This window comes from Brassica napus, chromosome C3 (genome assembly GCF_020379485.1).
Source record: "Brassica napus cultivar Da-Ae chromosome C3, Da-Ae, whole genome shotgun sequence".
NCBI lineage: Eukaryota > Viridiplantae > Streptophyta > Magnoliopsida > Brassicales > Brassicaceae > Brassica > Brassica napus.
This window is the reverse complement of record NC_063446.1, coordinates 21774522-21792299: the sequence shown is the minus strand read 5'-3', so window position 1 is coordinate 21792299 and position 17778 is coordinate 21774522. Positions and strand designations below refer to the sequence as shown.

General features: G+C 40.6%; 2 protein-coding genes and 1 pseudogene across 4 annotated transcripts; 1 reads left to right on the top strand and 2 right to left on the bottom strand.

Annotated features, from left to right (window-relative positions):
• The first annotated feature begins 6064 nt into the window (after positions 1 to 6064).
• LOC106438691 (poly [ADP-ribose] polymerase 2) lies at positions 6065 to 10677 on the top strand. 3 transcript variants are annotated; one of them, XM_048751079.1, is made up of 19 exons: positions 6065 to 6321; positions 6404 to 6665; positions 6931 to 7140; positions 7380 to 7519; positions 7614 to 7695; positions 7829 to 8067; positions 8206 to 8332; positions 8418 to 8473; positions 8554 to 8627; positions 8741 to 8787; positions 8866 to 8915; positions 9016 to 9078; positions 9173 to 9253; positions 9345 to 9455; positions 9534 to 9609; positions 9703 to 9845; positions 9962 to 10035; positions 10134 to 10239; positions 10335 to 10677. In XM_048751079.1, the coding sequence occupies exons 1-19, from the start codon at positions 6238 to 6240 to the stop codon at positions 10425 to 10427; spliced, it is 2118 nt and encodes a 705-aa protein (XP_048607036.1). In that variant the 5' UTR covers positions 6065 to 6237; the 3' UTR covers positions 10428 to 10677. The 3 variants fall into 3 exon arrangements, with proteins under 3 accessions (XP_048607036.1, XP_048607035.1, XP_048607037.1); XM_048751078.1 differs by having other exon boundaries at positions 7374 to 7519; XM_048751080.1 differs by having other exon boundaries at positions 6066 to 6321; positions 6937 to 7140; positions 7374 to 7519.
• A 242-nt stretch (positions 10678 to 10919) lies between these two features.
• On the bottom strand, positions 10920 to 13077 carry LOC106438692 (annotated as a pseudogene).
• Positions 13078 to 14031: 954 nt separating this feature from the next.
• Positions 14032 to 17170, bottom strand: LOC106438693 (L-type lectin-domain containing receptor kinase IV.4-like). The gene has a single exon (XM_013879944.3). It carries the CDS (start codon positions 16154 to 16156, stop codon positions 14129 to 14131), a length of 2028 nt encoding a protein of 675 aa, XP_013735398.1. The 5' UTR covers positions 16157 to 17170; the 3' UTR covers positions 14032 to 14128.
• Positions 17171 to 17778: the final 608 nt, after the last annotated feature.

Genomic DNA, 17778 nt, shown 5'->3' with positions numbered 1-17778 from the left:
TCTAAAAAGGGGGGGGGGGAGTGGGTGCGTATCTTCGTATACTCCCTTATAGGAAAAGATGCGTTATTGTAATCGAGTTTTTTAGAGATTTCGAAATTTTTTACTACAATATGCGTCGCTCCTTTTTAAGACACTTGCGCTTCAATTAACGCAAAAGTCTCAGAACACGCTTAGAAAATCTACAAACGTTAAGACTCTTGTCAGCAGCCTCATACGGCCCAAAATCCCAAAACAATCCCTCTTCAGCACCACAAATATACGTATAGTCTTCGAAATAACTGCGAGACGTCGCCAAGTTAAAAGTCGAGACGATGCGAACGAATTGTCCGAACGCGAGCACAAAAACCTTACACTCCGTTCGTCGATTGGCCCTGACGAACACATCAGCCATCTTAAACAAACGCAACTTGATCACTCTTTTGATCTTCGAACGTCCAACACAAGGACGAAAGCGCGCTACAAAAAAAATCTGAAATTTTGGTCTAGCACTTCCAGTTGGCTTAAAAATTGTCTCTGGAAAGATGCTCGATTTGTACCATACAAGTCATATAAGCCGAGAACCTATCGCAGACTTTAAATCGGTACGAATCAGGTAGAAATCGCAACAGGAAAATCGATAGCCGGCTAGTCACAGCACAAACCTTAAAACCGAAAGTAAGCCTAGGTCTTGCCCTAAACCCATCGCATTGGTCTCAGACATCTCAAAGACATGATATCTAAATGATACGAGATCCTAAAACATGTCTCTCCGTTCATATCTCAACGTTCCCGAAAGTCCGTAAGAATAAATAATTTTTACGAAAACTCACGTCTCGAACAAACCAACAGATTGAACGCCTCAACGAAGTTAAATATGAGAAGACAAATCATGTTTACTTCAAACCCACTCGAAACAAAGTAACTCAAACAAACATCCATTATATATATATATACCGCATAGCGGTAGGGGTTCAATGCCACCGACGGCCAGTCCCGATAAAAATAAAAGCGGCCAAAACAGGCCCATACAAAGTTCGAAGGCCACACTCGGCCGGACATATATGAACGAAGGCCACATTTGGCCGCAGAATACTAGATAAGGGAAAAACTTCTTCCCGTCAAACACTCACCTCTCACAGATCAAAGTTAAAATTCCCGGACAAGGAAGCTCCGAATGCATCCGCGGGATAGTTCACTTCCTCATCGTCACCAGCAAACTCGGTCGTGGTCTCTACGGTATCTGGAGAAACCGGGATGGGATCCCAGAATCTTTGAATTCTCTCGTCGATCGGAGAAATGAGCATCTCAGCGTGAGCATGATCCTTCATGCCGCCCTTCATTAACTCCATCTCCCTCTCGAAAACGTAGTCATCCGCCCGCGTCTTCCAAAGGCTCCCAACTGATCCGCGACACTAACGGAAGTCGCCCAGCGAGTTGAAAGCATCCTTGAGATTCCCGTACTCGACCTGGAATTCAGAGGCGCGAGTCTTCATCGAAAATCTCCCTCTTTCCCTTCTGTTCAGCACCTTCGAACAGTCCTCGCATGATCACGAGCAAGTTGAGCATCTCGCGCCAACATCTCGTCTCGCATGCGAGCAAGATCCTTTTCCGTCTTCTCCGCTTTAAAGCGATAAATCATGGCTTCTCTATGGCTCGCCTCAATGGCCGATCCAAGCAAGTTCAAGCCCTGTAAAACCGATTGACACGTTATAAGCAAAAAAAAATATATATACACTCGAAACGATCGTCAAAATTCTTAAAGCCTATACCCCGTTGATGGTACGAGATCCTTCCACGACGACTTTTGGCCTCCCCGACTTGTTCGTGGACGGAGGAGCATCGAAGCCCGAGGGAAGACCAGTGAAGAAATCATCAAAGTCCAGAATAGGGACCTCGCTCGTACCGCTTCCATCGCCGAAAACAAGGTCCGGATCCCATCCTGGAAGCATGCAATCGTCCACCGAAAACTCCAGGTCACCGAGGTCAATATCTTTCCCCTTCGAAGAATTCAGCCCCGTCGCAACCGCGGGCGCAGCGTCGGGACCTTGGTCATCAGGCTCGGAATCACTCCCTGTTTCCCCGCCCAAAGCAGGACTAGGATGCACAAACCTCAACGCCTTTCGCACTCTCTTCGGCGTAAAGGAAGTCCAGAAGAAAGGACCGTTCCTCAGCAGATCACTCACCGTGATAATGTCCTCAGGAAACGGAGCAAGGGGATTGATGAAGGGACGATCGTTCGGCAACCTCCGGAACAATGGGATACAACTCTTCTCGACAGACGCAGTGTCCACACGAACGAAGAAGAAAAAATTCTTCCACGAGTTGAAGTTAGAAGTAAACCCCTTAACCACTGACATGAAGTTCCGAGGGACCAGCCTGTACTTGTTCGTATCCTTGATGATCTGCAACCTAAGAAGCGCTTCGAAATGATCGACGGTAAGAGAGAGACCATGCTCATAGCTCAGGATCAGGACTCCAATGAGGTGCTGGATGCCAAGGGGATTCAGTTGACTTATCGCCACCCCGAAACGATCCAACACACAGACGATAATTTCGGGAATCGGGAACCACAAACGACATCGCACTACGAATGCTTCGTAACAAGTAAAGTAACCCTCCGGGGGAATACTAGCGCGCTCTCCTTGACGAGGAACCCTGAACACCACCGCATCCGAAATATGGTAGAACGACCGCATGACCTCGAAGAATTCGCTAGTACTCCTACTTGGTGCACCTTCCTCGACCGGGCGACGGTTCATGACCGGGAATGATTTCTCTTTGGGAGGCGTGATCGAACCATAACACGCCACCCACTATGCCTCGTTCTCGGCCGGGTCTACCGAATGAGGAACGAATTCCATCTTTGGCACACATAGCTCTTTAGAAACGTTCGCGGGCAAGGACCTTTCTTCGAACTCCTCTTCTTACTCGACATCTCGTGTGTTTTCTTTTTTTTTTATCAAGAAGGAAATGATAGAGAGAAAGAGAAAGAAGAAAGAATTTTTCAAGAAACCTCTCTATGAGAATGAGTAAGTGTAAAGATTGTGAAGAAATTACCTCCCTTCTTATAGGCATGAGAAATTACTATTTACTTGCGGATTTTCGGACCCGAACTTCGCCCAAATACACCAATCTCGTCCGAACTCGCCATACCGCACGTTAGGATCTCACTAGAAATCCACGATCCTAACGAGCTGGGGGGCTAACTGTTGTGGTCGAAAACGGTTGCGACGAAGTTAACGTCCAAATCCCCGCAAAATACAAGTATGTCTTTTCGCAACAATTCATGCTCGGTCAAGAGAATGTCACAACGTATGTAGCCAAGATAAAGCTTCGTTCGAATTCTATTTAGATCAAACATAAGCCATCGGAAACATACCCAGACCGGTTACGGATAGGTCCGAGTATGACGATCGGAACACGGACGAACCAAGCTCGGTCATTATGCTACTACCGCACATGTACGCTATGACGATCGGGAGCTCGGTCGCTACGTAGTGACCGAGCGTTCGTCCCGCTCGGTCGCTACGTAGCGACCGAGCCCAAGCCGAAGCTCGGTCGCTACGTAGCGACCGAGCGTCCGTTCCGCTCGATTGCTACGTAGCGACCGAGCTCTTCCGAAACATCGATGCGACAATTAATCCATGCATTATCGTCTACCCTTCGATGCTATCTCCCGAAGACCGTAGCGAACCCATTTCATGTTTCCCGCCATTCTAAGTCATCGATCAAACTTTACGGTGAAAACCGTGGAAAGTTTGTTCTCTACCGAAAGAAGCCGTAATAAACGCTTCGAGTCAGAAGACGGCCCAAAGGGACCTAAGACATGACTCGAGGCCCAACTTACGATTTCTTAACCAGCAGCCCGTAAGCCGCATGATGGTTTACGCTTGGTTCGCAAGGAAAGATAAATGTCAACTTTCCGCGGATAAATACAAAACTTTGAAGATAATTACGAGGATTGGAAAAAATGGAATATCTCAATTTTTATGCTATGACGGGTTAAGGGCAAAAGAAGAAAAGCGCAAACCGACCTAGGAGCCAGTATATAAGGAGTCCTAGGCGAGAAGCATGGGATGACTTTTCTCAGAGCAAACTTAGCACTTAGAGCAATTAGGCATATTTCTGTTTTTGTTATTCGAGCTGCGACTCAACTAGGTTATTGCTGTCTTAGGGTTTTAGAACTAGGAATCTCGCCGACAGCTCTCGTAGCCCAGGCTCTTACCTTGTTGTAACGCCCGAACGCGAATTCGGAATAAGATCTACTTTGCTCTCTTTTCGATTTCTTATACTTTATCGTTGTTATTTTTGTGTTCTGATTGCTTGGTGTGTGGTATTAGCAGATATCCGGGACCTCTGGGAAATTAGGGTTTTCCTAGTTTTCTTATTTAAACGGAAATCGACAGTGCGAATTTCTGTTCCCACAACAAGCATACGACACTATCCATAATCTAATCAAAATCAAAGATATGACAAACAAACAGATAACCCTTAAGTTATGTTGAATTAGTCATCAGGAATCACTTTCATTAGTCTCGTTTTGAGTTTTAGACAATGTTCGGACTGAAGTTTTAGACATTGTTCACTTACACTTTTTCCATCATCAAACGAAACATGGTAGTATGATTTGTACCTGTTCACTTGCTGTTGTTTTGAAGCAACTCATCCTTTGTCTACAGGTTTCCTTTTCCTTATGTTGTTATGACGCTCTAGCTTTCTCCAACAGCTGTGTTTTCCCTCGTCAAAGTCCGGGAGCAGATGGAACCTGCCATATGGTTTACTCATTCTAAGGATGGTAACAAGACCGATAAGACCAAAAAAGTCTCCCATAAACAATACTAACTAGCTATTAGATAGTTGATAAAAGTGAATTGGTTCAGCTCAGCTTATGCAGAACAAAGAGAGTTGTTTAATAATTTATGTATAATTTGTGGAACCAACAATCTCTCCGCAAGTCACCCAATTTCCTAATGGTAGCTTTAATAGTTTCTAAAACTACCACAAAGACATCATAAATCAATCTAGATCTTGAAGATATCGTGCTGAAAATCAACTTTCATGAAGATAGTTATTAACTTATGTTTGTTACGTGTGCAGCGTTTGTAATTTGCACTTACGTTCATTAGTCATTACTCATTACTTAATTAGTCTCGTTTTGTTTCTAAGACACTACATAAGTAACTTCAGTTCTTTAAAGATGTGAATTGGCACCAATAATTCAACATGTAAAGGTAAAGTGCACGGATATTCATAAGTTCATAACCAAATTCAAATAAAACCAAACACCAAATCAGTACCACATCCATGCAATAAATTCTTTCTCTAAAGAAATTGTTCATGATTTGTGGCTCAAAAGGAAAGAAAGAAGATGATGCCGAGAATAAGACACTTACTTGATCAAATGATAAGATGAATACCATGCATGGAGAAGTTACTGTCGAGAATCGAAGTTGCTGTGGTGGATTGAAGAAGAAGATACGCCGGAGGAGATCGTCTTTCAAATCATCAGTTCTCTCTGTTTCTTTGCCGGTGGGAGCTCGAAGAGACAAGATGATGAAGTGGGTGCGGATCCCGCGTGTCCCGCGGTACAACATGATCCCATCCCGCTTCCGGCCCAAACCCGCACAAGCCCAGCCCGCGAGGCCCGCTAAAAAATGGGCCTAGTTATGTAGTGACCAATCCCGACCCGCAGCAGATCTTAATGGGCCGGTCCCGCGGGCAAGCTCCTAAATTGCCATCTCTACCTAAAAGAGTAATTAGGTGTGTAGGATGGATATGTTCAAAAGCTTCCGTTGTGAAGGATGTATATGATAGACAAGAACTGACAACTAATCTTAGCTGAGATATTTAGGTGTGTAGCTTAGTAGGGGTAACATTGTATTATTGAAAGTATAACAATGTTTGAAATAGTGGAATGGTATCTACCTAATATTGGTTTTTTTCAGGCATATGGAGCCTAAATTCTCTTAAATAAATTCATTTGAAAAGTTCAGGGGTGAATTTAGGAAGCTTTACTAACAATCGGGGTGTTTTCAAGATTAAAAAGGTTATAAGGGCAATATCCACAAAAACCAGCGAGTACTTTTCAATATTTAAAATTTTCTAAAAAGAAGAAGAAAAGCCCTAAAGCTTTCAAGAGAAGACACTGACGAAGAGGAGAAGACCTCTTCAAATGCTCGCGCGAACTCTCTTCCTCCAAAGTAAACCATAGAACCAACCTTCTCTCCCTCACTCACATTCCCTAGAAGACGAACGAAAATGGCGAACAAGCTCAAAGTCGAAGAACTCCGTGCAAAGCTCGCCGAGCGCGGACTCAGCACCACCGGACTCAAATCCGTTCTGGTATCCATCTCTCTCTTAATCGCATTTCACCTCTTCTCTTCTCTTATCGATTCGGATTTTGAAGTTTTGGTGTTTCGGATAGGTGGAGAGGCTCGAAGAGGCTATCGCGGAAGACGCGAAGAAGGACGAATCGAAGAGGAAGAGGAAACGAAACCTAGATTCTTCGGACGGTGCTGATGAATCGAACAAACTGATTGCGATTGGCGAGCTTCGTGCGATGAATGTGAAGGAGTTGCGCGAGGAAGCTAGTAAGAGAGGCTTAGTCGAAACAGGTACGAAGAAAGACCTTCTCGAGAGGCTCTGCAACGACGCAAACAACGATTCCATTGCCCCAGTCAAATCAGGTATACGCGTTTGTTCATTCTATAGACAATTTGGCACTGTTTATGTTGATATGTTCTCGGTAGCATTAGTTAGCAGGAGATCTTGATTTGGTGATTGATATGCTTTGACTCTGGTCTTACTCGGTAGCATTAGTTTGCAGGAGATCTCGATTGATTTGGTGAACCACGTTAAATCTCACTTATCGCATTTATTTATCTGTTTTCCTTGTTGTTGTCTCGCATCCATTATATCAGTTTATACCAATGCTCTTATTGACATTTCCAGGGACAGATGGAGCTGAAGATGGAGATGATGGCTTAGAAGAAGAAAAGAAAGAAGAGAAGATTGCAATTGACGAGCTTCGTGCAATGAATGTGAAGGAGTTGCGCGAGGAAGCTAGTAAGAGAGGCTTAGCTACAACTGGTACCAAAAAGGTGCTTCTCGAGAGGCTCTGCAACGACGCAAACAACGATTCCAGTGCTACAGTCAAGTCAGGTAAATAGGTTTATGTTGATATGCCATGTGACCCAGTAGCATTAGTTAGCTTGGAGATCTCGAGTTGGTTAACCATTTTAAATCTCTGTGTTTGATTAGTTTAATTTTTACGCATAATCTTCTTGCATCCGTTACAATCTTCTTAAAAAATAGTTCTAGAAAACTCGTTTCGTTTAGGTCTGATTAGCCGATTTTTATAACACTTATGCCAATGTTCTTATTGGTAATTTAAGGGACAGATGGAGCTGAAGATGACGATGATGGCTTTGAGGAAGAAAAGAAAGAAGAGAAAATCGTAACTGCCACAAAGAAGGGAGCAGCGGTGTTGGATCAGTGGATTCCTGATAACATAAAGAGCCAGTACCATGTTCTACAAAGGGCAAGTTCTTTACTTTCATCTTATTGTGTTCATGAATGTGCCTATTTCTTTCAGATTGTCATTGACTTAAATTTTTCGTTGTTGAATGTTGTAGGGTGATGATGTTTATGATGCCATGTTGAATCAGACAAATGTCAGGGATAATAATAACAAGTTCTTTGTCCTACAAGTGCTAGGTTAGTCCTTGACAGATTATGATTAGTAAGATGAGACTTGTCTTGTAATGGAGGAACTATTGGAAGCTGCTATTGCTTTTGATTTATCTCTCAATTCCATTTTTTCATCAATATGTGTGTGATATATGCGCAGAGTCTGATAACAAGAAAACATATATGGTCTACTTCAGATGGGGAAGAGTTGGTGTGAAAGGACAGAGTAAACTAGACGGACCTTTTCACTCATGGGATCGTGCAATAGATATATTTAGCAATAAGTTCCTTGATAAGACAAAGAATTTTTGGTCTGACAGAAAGGAGTTTATACCTCATACTAAGTCCTATACATGGATCGAAATGGACTATGGCAAAGACGATAATGATTCAGCTGTTGTGAGTGTTTCGGAATCCTGACTGATGCCTCTATACTTTATTCTTTAACAATTTTTGATGTGGAATGAGACAATATTTCAAGGAAACTTTTCTCGGCTTATCGCTGTTCTGAAGATCATTTCTGTATTGTCTTCTCAGGTCAATGATGTTCCCAAATCATCTTCTGAAGTTAAACCGGAGGAATCAAAACTAGATCCCCAAGTTGCCAAGTTCATCTCTCTTATATGCAATGTAAGCATGATGGCACAGCACATGATGGAAATAGGTTAGTCTCTTCCTTACTTTATTTTTTTTTACTTCTAGCTGATTGTGATTCTGCCTCTCATATACTTTCGATGTTTGATTTGAAGGATACAACGCTAACAAATTGCCACTTGGCAAGCTAAGCAAGTCCACAATAACAAAGGTAAAAATAGAAAATGTTTTTTGGGGTCATCTTGTATTTTGTTGTGATATCAGATAATAGCTCTGCTTGGATCTCTATAGGGTTATGAAGTGTTGAAGAGAATCTCGGAGGTAATGAGCCGGTTTGATAGAGCGAGGCTTGAGGAACTCAGTGGGTATGTATCTGGTTAATTGCTAGACTAAGTGTTGCGTTTAGTGGAATATATAACCATTTTCCACAAAGAAATCAGATTCAAGCTTGTCTAACTTTGTATCATTATTGATGCAGAGAGTTCTATACTGTGATACCTCATGATTTTGGTTTCAAGAAAATGAGTAAGTTCATATACACTTTACATGTGTGCTAAAATTGATTAAACATTCACTAACTATATGAAATGCGATTTGTAACAGGTCAGTTTGTTATAGACACTCCCCAAAAGTTGAAACAGAAAATAGAAATGGTAAGTTGGTAGCTCTTTCTACTGTTTTGGTCTTTAAAAAGTTAATAGTCTGATGCTACATGTTATGTGTAGTTTTTAACACATCACTATCTAATGTCAGGTTGAAGCATTAGGTGAAATCGAACTCGCGACAAAGTTGTTGTCTATCGACCCTGGATTGATGGTAAGTCAGTCAGTCTATGTGGTTTTAAGGCATCAAGCCACTTCTTCATATAGTTCTCTAATGATATGGCATTATTTTCTTGCAATGACTGTAGGATGATCCTTTATATTATCACTACCAGCAACTTAATTGTGGATTGACGCCAGTAGGAGCCGATTCAGAAGAGTTCTCTATGGTATATTGAAGGAGCATTTGTTTCTTACGAGTATTCAAACACGTCTGTGTTTCTTATACCTTTCGCTGTCTTCTCCTTATTGCGAAATCAGGTTGCCAATTACATGGAGAACACTCATGCAAAAACGCATTCGGGATACACAGTTGAGATTTCTCAGCTATTTAGAGCTTCAAGAGCTGGTGAAGCTGATCGATTCCAACAGGTATGTCTTGTCTTTACCGTACACTACTATTTTGATTTCTCATTTTGGCACTGTAACACTTAAAACTTTTCTTGGCAGTTCTCAAGTTCGAAGAATAGGATGCTACTTTGGCATGGGTCACGTCTCACTAACTGGGCTGGTATTTTATCTCAAGGTAACTACATGTTTCTCTGTTTTTATTTTTCTTCTTTTTTTCTCTGTTTTCATTGTGTAGTAAAGTGAACTCCTATGGGACACAACCAAACAGGTCTTCGGATAGCTCCTCCTGAAGCGCCAGTAACTGGTTACATGTTTGGGAAAGGGGTTTACTTTGCCGACATGTTCTCCAAGAGTGCAAACTATTGCTACGCTAACAGCGGTGCTAATGACGGCGTCCTGCTCCTCTGCGAGGTATACTCTCTTCTTCTCTCTTCTTAGTTTATATGGACAACAACAAAATGGTTCTATGTGTTAGTAGCAGTACCTCTATGTATTTTTATGTTTCGTAATGATCAAAACTTCTTTAGGTTGCTTTGGGAGACATGAATGAGCTTCTGAATTCGGATTATAACGCGGATAAATTGCCTCCGGGGAAGCTAAGGTACACTGATAAATCTCATTAATACATCACACAAATTGTTTATGATTTTCAGGATTTCTATTGTATAAAAACTTGATTTGTAACTCTGATGGTTGCAGCACAAAAGGTGTGGGGAGAACAGCACCAAACCCATCAGAGGCTAAGACACTAGAAGACGGTGTTGTTGTTCCACTTGGCAAACCAGTGGATCATTCAAGCTCCAAGGTTTGGCTTTCTTTGTGTTTCAACACATTTTTTTCACCAAATCATGATTACATAAATTCACAGATTGATTTTGTTTGGCTTTTTTTTTTTTGCAGGGGACTTTATTGTACAACGAGTACATTGTCTACAATACGGAACAAATCAAGATGCGATATGTGATCCAAGTCAAATTCAACTACAAGTACTGAAAACACTTATGTAGAGTATTGAACCGACCAGCTCATATTCAACACTTTGATGCTTATTGGACTTGTTTTTGCATTCGGCTTGGGATTTAACCCAATAGTGTACCCCCACTAGTGTGCTTTAAGAAAGCTTGTTATGTGTGCGGCTCTCATCTCGCTAATCTGAACTTGAACTTGATTTCTTTGTAAATGTCTGTTTTTAAAATAAGATATTTATTTCTACATCTTAATTGATTTGAAAATCCATATACAATTTACAAATCTTTGCATAATTTGTTGACATGTCTATGAGCAATGAGAATAATGTGTTTGTCATATGATCAAAACAATTGATAAACATGTGAATTGCAATGTAGTGACGTTATAACAGATTTTGTGTATCATTTTAACAATCATCCACAGTTTCTGCAACTCCAATAACTGCAGACAAATCCTGAACTTGATCTTACAAGTTTTACATGTATAAATAGTTAATTACCATCTAAACCCATCAAGTGATAAACAAGCTTCCATTAAAGAAACTGAACAACAGTTGCATATGAGCAACTCATAAAAACAAATTGACTTGTATATGAAACAGTTTCCTTTGTCTGTCTTGAGTTGAACTGTAAACTTGATGGGTGTGATGACCCATGCAGTAGCTAGAGTGGAAACAGTGTTGCCAAATTCTGTTCCAGTTCAAAACAAGTTGTGTTGACTGTGTGAACAGATGAGTTGGAATTACAATGCTGTGAAGTTTCTCCAAGAACTGCAGACAATTCCGGAGCTTAACTTTATTTAGAAGACATTGTTGTTTATTTCAGAGCTCTTCAAATCCCTGTTCATCTCCATCTTCTTCCACCCTCTCAAACTCTTGTCTCCATTTCTCCATCTGTAAGAGTAAGATCTAGTTAATTGTAGATAAATGGCTAAAGTAATGGAGACCTAACTGAGTTGTATCTTTATTACCTGATCATCTGAAAACCTGAGCTGTTGTGCAATAAACATAATTTTGTCATGGTTTCCTTGTGAATGTAACACAACGCCTAAACTCGCAGCGATCTCTTCATAGCTAACTATCTGCACCTTGAAACCGTTGCTCATGAACAGCTTCTCCATCCATTTTTCCAAATCAGACTGCACTCAAGCCCGCATAAAGATTATAAAGCGAAAGATAGATAGAATGTCTGAACATAGTTAAGAGATCAAAGTAGTGACCTGGTCTATGATATCTTTAGGCAATTCTCCTATGAGATAGCTTTCATTCATGGCTAAACTACTAACTGCTGAAAGAATCGCTTTGAAACTCGATTGCGACCCAAGAGGTAAGCCCTGTTTATGAATAAGAAGAATCATAACATTCTCATACAAATTGCAGGCAAGGATAGAAGAGTTGATGACAAAACGCATATTATCACCTGCATTGCCCATATACTTGGCCGATTCCCACTAAACCCTTTTGAGCGCAAACATTGCTCTATATCTCCTGATTCTACAGGAAGGTGAAAGAACATGCAACCTTTAGGAAGCCTAGCTCCCACACCTGGAACAATGTAACAATCACCAAACCATAAGTATGGAGCATCTAAGTCCCGGCAAAACTAGAGGCAAACAAACAGTATCGTCTCAAATTATTTCTAGTCTCTGTTTAAAAAATATACTAACTGTATATTTAACTATGTAATGATGTAGATTTAAACGATGTCTAATGTTTTTAAGATTTATAAAGATATCTAAGAACTTAATTTTAGACTCCAATTATATATTTATTTTAAAAAATTCTTAATTTTTTATTTTTATACTCAAGATCCTGTTTGACTGGTCCACTTGCACAGGGTAAAAGAAAGATCATAGTGGACAAGGGACACTGTAAAGCAAAGTAAAGCATTAACCTTGAAGCTTGTCAGATGCTATATCGAAAACCTTTTGTGGTGAAACATCAAAGATCATAGTAGAAGGTGGCCAGTTAAGCCTATAAGGACGAGTATCCATTCCATCTGTGAACAAGACAACCTGCAAAGATGAGATATCACTATTACACATAAACAATAATACTTACATAGACTTAAGAATGAGACAATGGAAGTAAGTTAAGTAAAGTAACCTGCTTTAGTCCATCAATGCGTTTAGCTGTATGTAACAGCTTGTCATCAATAAACTTTGTTGCAAGACAGTAATGATGTTGTTGGTGTTTATGGATGTTCGGTTCCTTGTTTGTAAAAGGAGGAAAGAAGCATGCGGCATAAGGGTCGATGAATAGAGGCTCTGCTTTGCATAAATTACAAACCTTTTGAAGTCAAATTAAGCTAATTTGATCAAACAGTAAAGCGAGTGTTAAGTGTTCGACGAAATGCCTCAGAGAAAGCCAACACATAAAAGGAGATATGAGAGAGAGATTGCCTGTTCGATTGGTTTCTCCCAGACGAAGAGACGCTGAATGAATAGCTGATTGGATTAAGGGGTCGGTATCTTCTCTGAGCTCTGCCCTCGCTGAACGAGCGACGGTTTTCAGAATTCGACGGCGACGGGGTGCGGTGGCCGGAAAGTGCAGAGGTGGAGCACATAGACTTTGCATCAGTGATGATGATTATCGCTGAATCTGAATCTCGATGATGATGATAACACCTCTGATGGAAGCAGAGGTTTTCAAGTAGATCATATGTGTTTTTTTTAGTTTGACTGTCCGTAATTAATTCATAATTGTCATAATCTCCAGCTAATAATCAAAAAGGATTTAAAAATATCGCCACTAATCAAAATCATCTTACTTCTTCTTATTTTCTTCTACAAGGAGAAGAAGATTTTGATCAAAATTACAATTAATTTTCTAAGAATATAGTACATCATAATTAACTTGATTGAATATGATATGGTGCTTTGATCATTCCATAACTGTAATAAACTCCAATAATAAGAAAAACGACTTGGTAGTGAGACATAAAATTTTCAAAAAATTCATATATTAACTCAAAGTCGATTCTAAACTTATAGTCTAAATTTATATTACTAGTAAAAACAAATCAAGTGTCAAATATACTTAAAATAGCAAATATTCAGCTTGTGTCCAGCGCTATAAACATGTTTAAAAAAGACGAGAAAATAAAATAAAGACAAAGAAAAAAAAAATACTCACACTGATAAAGAAGTACCATCAATCAAAACTTTATGGATTTCATTATTATGGAGAAAGCAATGGGAAGCAGCTTAGGACATTATGGAGTCAATGACGTTTGCCCACATTGTGAATCAGAATAAACTGTGGAGTGAGATGTATGCTCGGCTTCTATCTGAGGTGGTGACTGATTATGAATGTTTAGTTAGAATCAAGAATCACAAGACTTAAAAGTATATTCTGGAGATTTGCATTATTGTCTTTCCCTAGCCAGCAATTTTGTTTTGCCTCTTATTGTTTGAACATGTTGTAGACGAAGACGTTATCATCATGGCAAATATGCTCATCACCATCGGCGGCAGATACTTTGGCCCAACGGGACATTATAGTGAAAGGAGACTCTCTCTCTCTCTCTCTTCAGCTTGACTTGTGTGTGGGGACGCAATTTTCTCTATTCATTTCAAGCGTCACATCAACCAACTATGAACATGACTAAATGCAAGAGTAAACTGGGTCTTTCACACATAAAAATTTCATATATTTCAAAGTCAACGTACAACACGGTCCCACATCTCGTGGCGATAGGGGATGTTTTCTACAATTAATGTAAAATTCACCTCCCACTGGAAGCGGAGACTATAGAATTAACCATCGAAGACCCACATGTAAACATGCCTGTCTCGCTAAGTCCGTGGTGGATTTCCAACCTCATCATCTCGTTCCCACGCAAGTCCGAAGGCGACAAATCTGGTAATATTGCATCCCCCATGAGATAATGTAACACTCCTCTCATAGTTGGTCTAGCATGTGGGTTGGAGTGAGAGCACAGCAAACCTAGCTTCAAAACCATTTCGACCTCTATTCTGTCATATTCCGTCCCTAGCTTCGGGTCCTTGGCGTCCAAGATGTTTCCCTCATTCCAAAATCCAAAAACCCAATCCAAGATAAAGACCCTCTGATCACCATTCTCGTTCTGAATCTCGATAGGACGTCTACCGCATGCTACTTCTAATAGGAGCACCCCAAACGCAAAAATATCGGTAGCGGTAGTGGCCCGTCCTGTCCTGACGTGATCAGGGGCTAGGTATCCCCATGTTCCAGCGACTAGCGTGGTTTGAGGGTCTGACCCGTGACCGCACAGTCGAGCTAAACCGAAATCCCCGAGTCTCCCATTGTACTCCGAGTCTAACAAGACGTTGCTGGCTTTGATGTCACGGTGAATCACCACTTGTTCCCATTCCTTGTGAAGGTAGAATAAGGCGGATGCCACACCTTTAATGACCTTAAACCTCTGTTTCCAGTCGAGAGTTACCTCTGGACTATTGTGCAAATACTTATCTAAACTTCCGTTAGGCATGTACTCGTACACCAGAAGAAGCTCGTCCCTCCTGCGGCAATAACCCATGAGAGGGACTAAGTTCCGATGACTCATCCTACCAATACTCACGACCTCAGACACAAACTCTTTCAACCCTTGATGGGATTTGCTCGAGACTCTTTTCACAGCGATCTCTTTCTTTGTCCTTGGCATGACACCTCTGTACACAGTTCCAAACCCACCGGATCCGAGAAGGTCCTTCTCATCAAACCCTCCGGTCGCGTAATACAAGTCCTTGAACTTCATTCGGTTCTTCCCAAGCCTTGTTTCCCAATCTTCGAGCTCCTCCTTAAACTTTCTCCTCCTCTTCACGACGAAGCGCACGAGTATGATGAGCGTGGAAATAAACAAGAAGGGAATCAAAAATATGCAAACCGACGGCATCCAAGTCTTGTAGATGCTGTATAGTCTTTTCCGCTCCCACCTCGGAAGTTTGGGAAGTTTTGATAACTCCAACGGTGGAGCATTCCCTTTCACCCGGAAACTCCACCCGAGAACATAATGTTCGGACAGAATGGAACCGGTGGCAGAAGAGAAACCTACGAACATATCTTGCAAAAGAACCGAAGAAAGATCTCTGACGACCGAAACAAGCGGTTTTTTCGGTTTGTCCTTTCCGAACGGAGCCATTGTCACATCGATCTGATTGGTGTGACCATCATAATCAACCCAAACCTGCATCCGTTTGCGACTAATCAAAGTCAGATTCTTGAACTGACCTTTTATGTCCCAGTACCCAGCTGGCGAACTCTCAACAGATATCAAGCTATTGATATCTATGCCCACATGGTTATCTTCAGTGTCATTGAACTTTGGACTCTGGATCGTGTCGAACTCTATAGCGAACACATGGTTTGTGACATTACCGTCGCTTGTGATGTTGAAGAGACCCATGTACTGACTTGCGGTCGCGTAACGGAGCCTTGGGTTAGGAGCCACGACGAATGCCATGCCGTAGCCGCTAAGGCTCGGGATCTCAGAATGAATAGCGAAGACAAAAGTTGTGGAGAAGGAAGAAACGGTGCCGTCTTGAGAATCTTTGAAACGGATTGGTTTGATGTAGAAGGCGTGACCCGTCTTCTGCATGGTGTAGTTGGTTAGCTTCAAGAGACCGTTGGGCGTGACGGTGGCGATCCCTTCGAGGGATATGTCGGTGAGTGGAGGAAGGAAGCCATTGTAAGTGAAGTCAAGAGTTTGGGAAGAGGATTCTGGGAACTGAGAGAGTAGGCTGAAGAAGACAATGGTGAGGAGCTTCACGAACATGGCTTTGTATTTTTTTTTTCTTAAGAAAGTTTTAGCTTAATTTATGGTGTGGAGAGTGTAGAAAAGTCAGTGTTTTTATTTTTCCAGTCAAGGGAAGACCTCGTTTAACTCGATTTCGTGGAATATTAAGACAAGACCGTTGACCAAAAAAAATAAAGAGACAAGACTTTAAAGTACGTGACCTCCTGTCAGGGATGATAGTCTGATAGTAACAGAAAATCAATTCAACGTGATTGGCGTCATTAATTTTGTCTGCCTAAGTTGTGGCTTTAACGAAATCGGCGAATAAAAACCTTCAAATTCGGATTCTAATTCAACTCTGGGAAGAAGCTGTCACAATTCAGAGTTGTAGGAATACAAAATAAAATGAATTTTTGTCCTTTGTCCTTTGTCCTTTGTACTTCTATAAAACAAAAGTAATAGAACTCAAGTGGAGCAGGACATGCGCTCAGTTTATCCGATTGTTAGCCATCTTGGATGCTTTTCTGCATAAGAAATGAGGAGGAAGATGCAAAGGCACTCGGTTTCCAAATTCCAAGCATGAAAGCTCTGTGATTGTGGCAAACGAAGAATTTGGACGGTGGTTGTAGGGTGGTATGAGAATCAGCTTAAGATTGATTGAGACGTTATCAGCCTTACCTTGAAGCTTGGGGTGGCAAATAATCCAAACCCAAAAATCCGAACCGACTCGAAATAAGAATCTGAACAGAATTGAATCCGATATAAATACCCGAATGGATCTTTACAGTATATCGAGTTTTTGAGTTTTAATCGAACAAAAACTGAATCTGAACAGAGACCCAAACATTCAAAAAGCCAAAACACTATATAATAGTAAATGTAAATGTAATTCCGAATAAGTATTCAAAAATATTCTAAGATTTGAATGAATACCTAAAATAAATAGTTATAACATTAATAATTAAATCAAATACACAGTTTAATGTAATATATTTTTGGTTGATCAAATATTACTTTTTAAAATTTTGACAACTACATTTGAACTTTGATTATGAATATATTTGCTTCTAAGGTTTAGGCAATGTTGATTTATTTTTGAAGTTTAAGTAATGCCTCCTACGTTTTTTCAGTTATTAGTTGCTAAGTTTAATTTTCTTATGTTTAATTTTTCTTAACGACCACTTCTGGATTATGCCACCAACACTTAATTCAAATTATTTAAACTTGTCAAGTTTGTGAGTTAAAGTGTGTACATTCAAATCACAAACAAATCACAAACAAGTAACTGGGTAATTGAAATCTGAATATTAGAACAAAACCCGAATTTAAAATGAGTTTAAATGGGTTTAAGATGTATATTCGAACCGAATCCGAAAAAATCTAAACCGAATCCAAACAGTACTTTAAGAATATTTGAGTAGACCTAAATTTCATATCCCTAAAAGAACCCAAACCTGATTGGACACGAAAAACGTCCAAGCTATTGAAACCACATTGAACGAAAGACAGATAAACAGTAAAATCTGAAACTTATTTTTATTAGGACACATATAGCCACTGTGTGCGATTACACGATTGTGAAATATGGGTGGTTGTAGACATACAAGGAACGAACTCGGTCACAAGATTATGAAAGCTGAAAAGGCGTATATATTTGATTG

What these genes read in the sequence shown, in the direction of transcription:
- LOC106438691 (XM_048751078.1), top strand. Translation starts at nt 6,238, where the DNA reads ATGGCGAACAAGCTCAAAGTCGAAGAACTCCGTGCAAAGCTCGCCGAG. An exon ending in CAGTGCTACAGTCAAGTCAG is followed by an intron (nt 7,141 to 7,373) that starts GTAAATAGGTTT and finishes TGGTAATTTAAG; the next exon opens with GGACAGATGGAGCTGAAGAT. An exon ending in TGAAACAGAAAATAGAAATG is followed by an intron (nt 8,916 to 9,015) that starts GTAAGTTGGTAG and finishes ATCTAATGTCAG; the next exon opens with GTTGAAGCATTAGGTGAAAT.
- LOC106438693 (XM_013879944.3), bottom strand. Translation starts at nt 16,156, where the DNA reads ATGTTCGTGAAGCTCCTCACCATTGTCTTCTTCAGCCTACTCTCTCAG.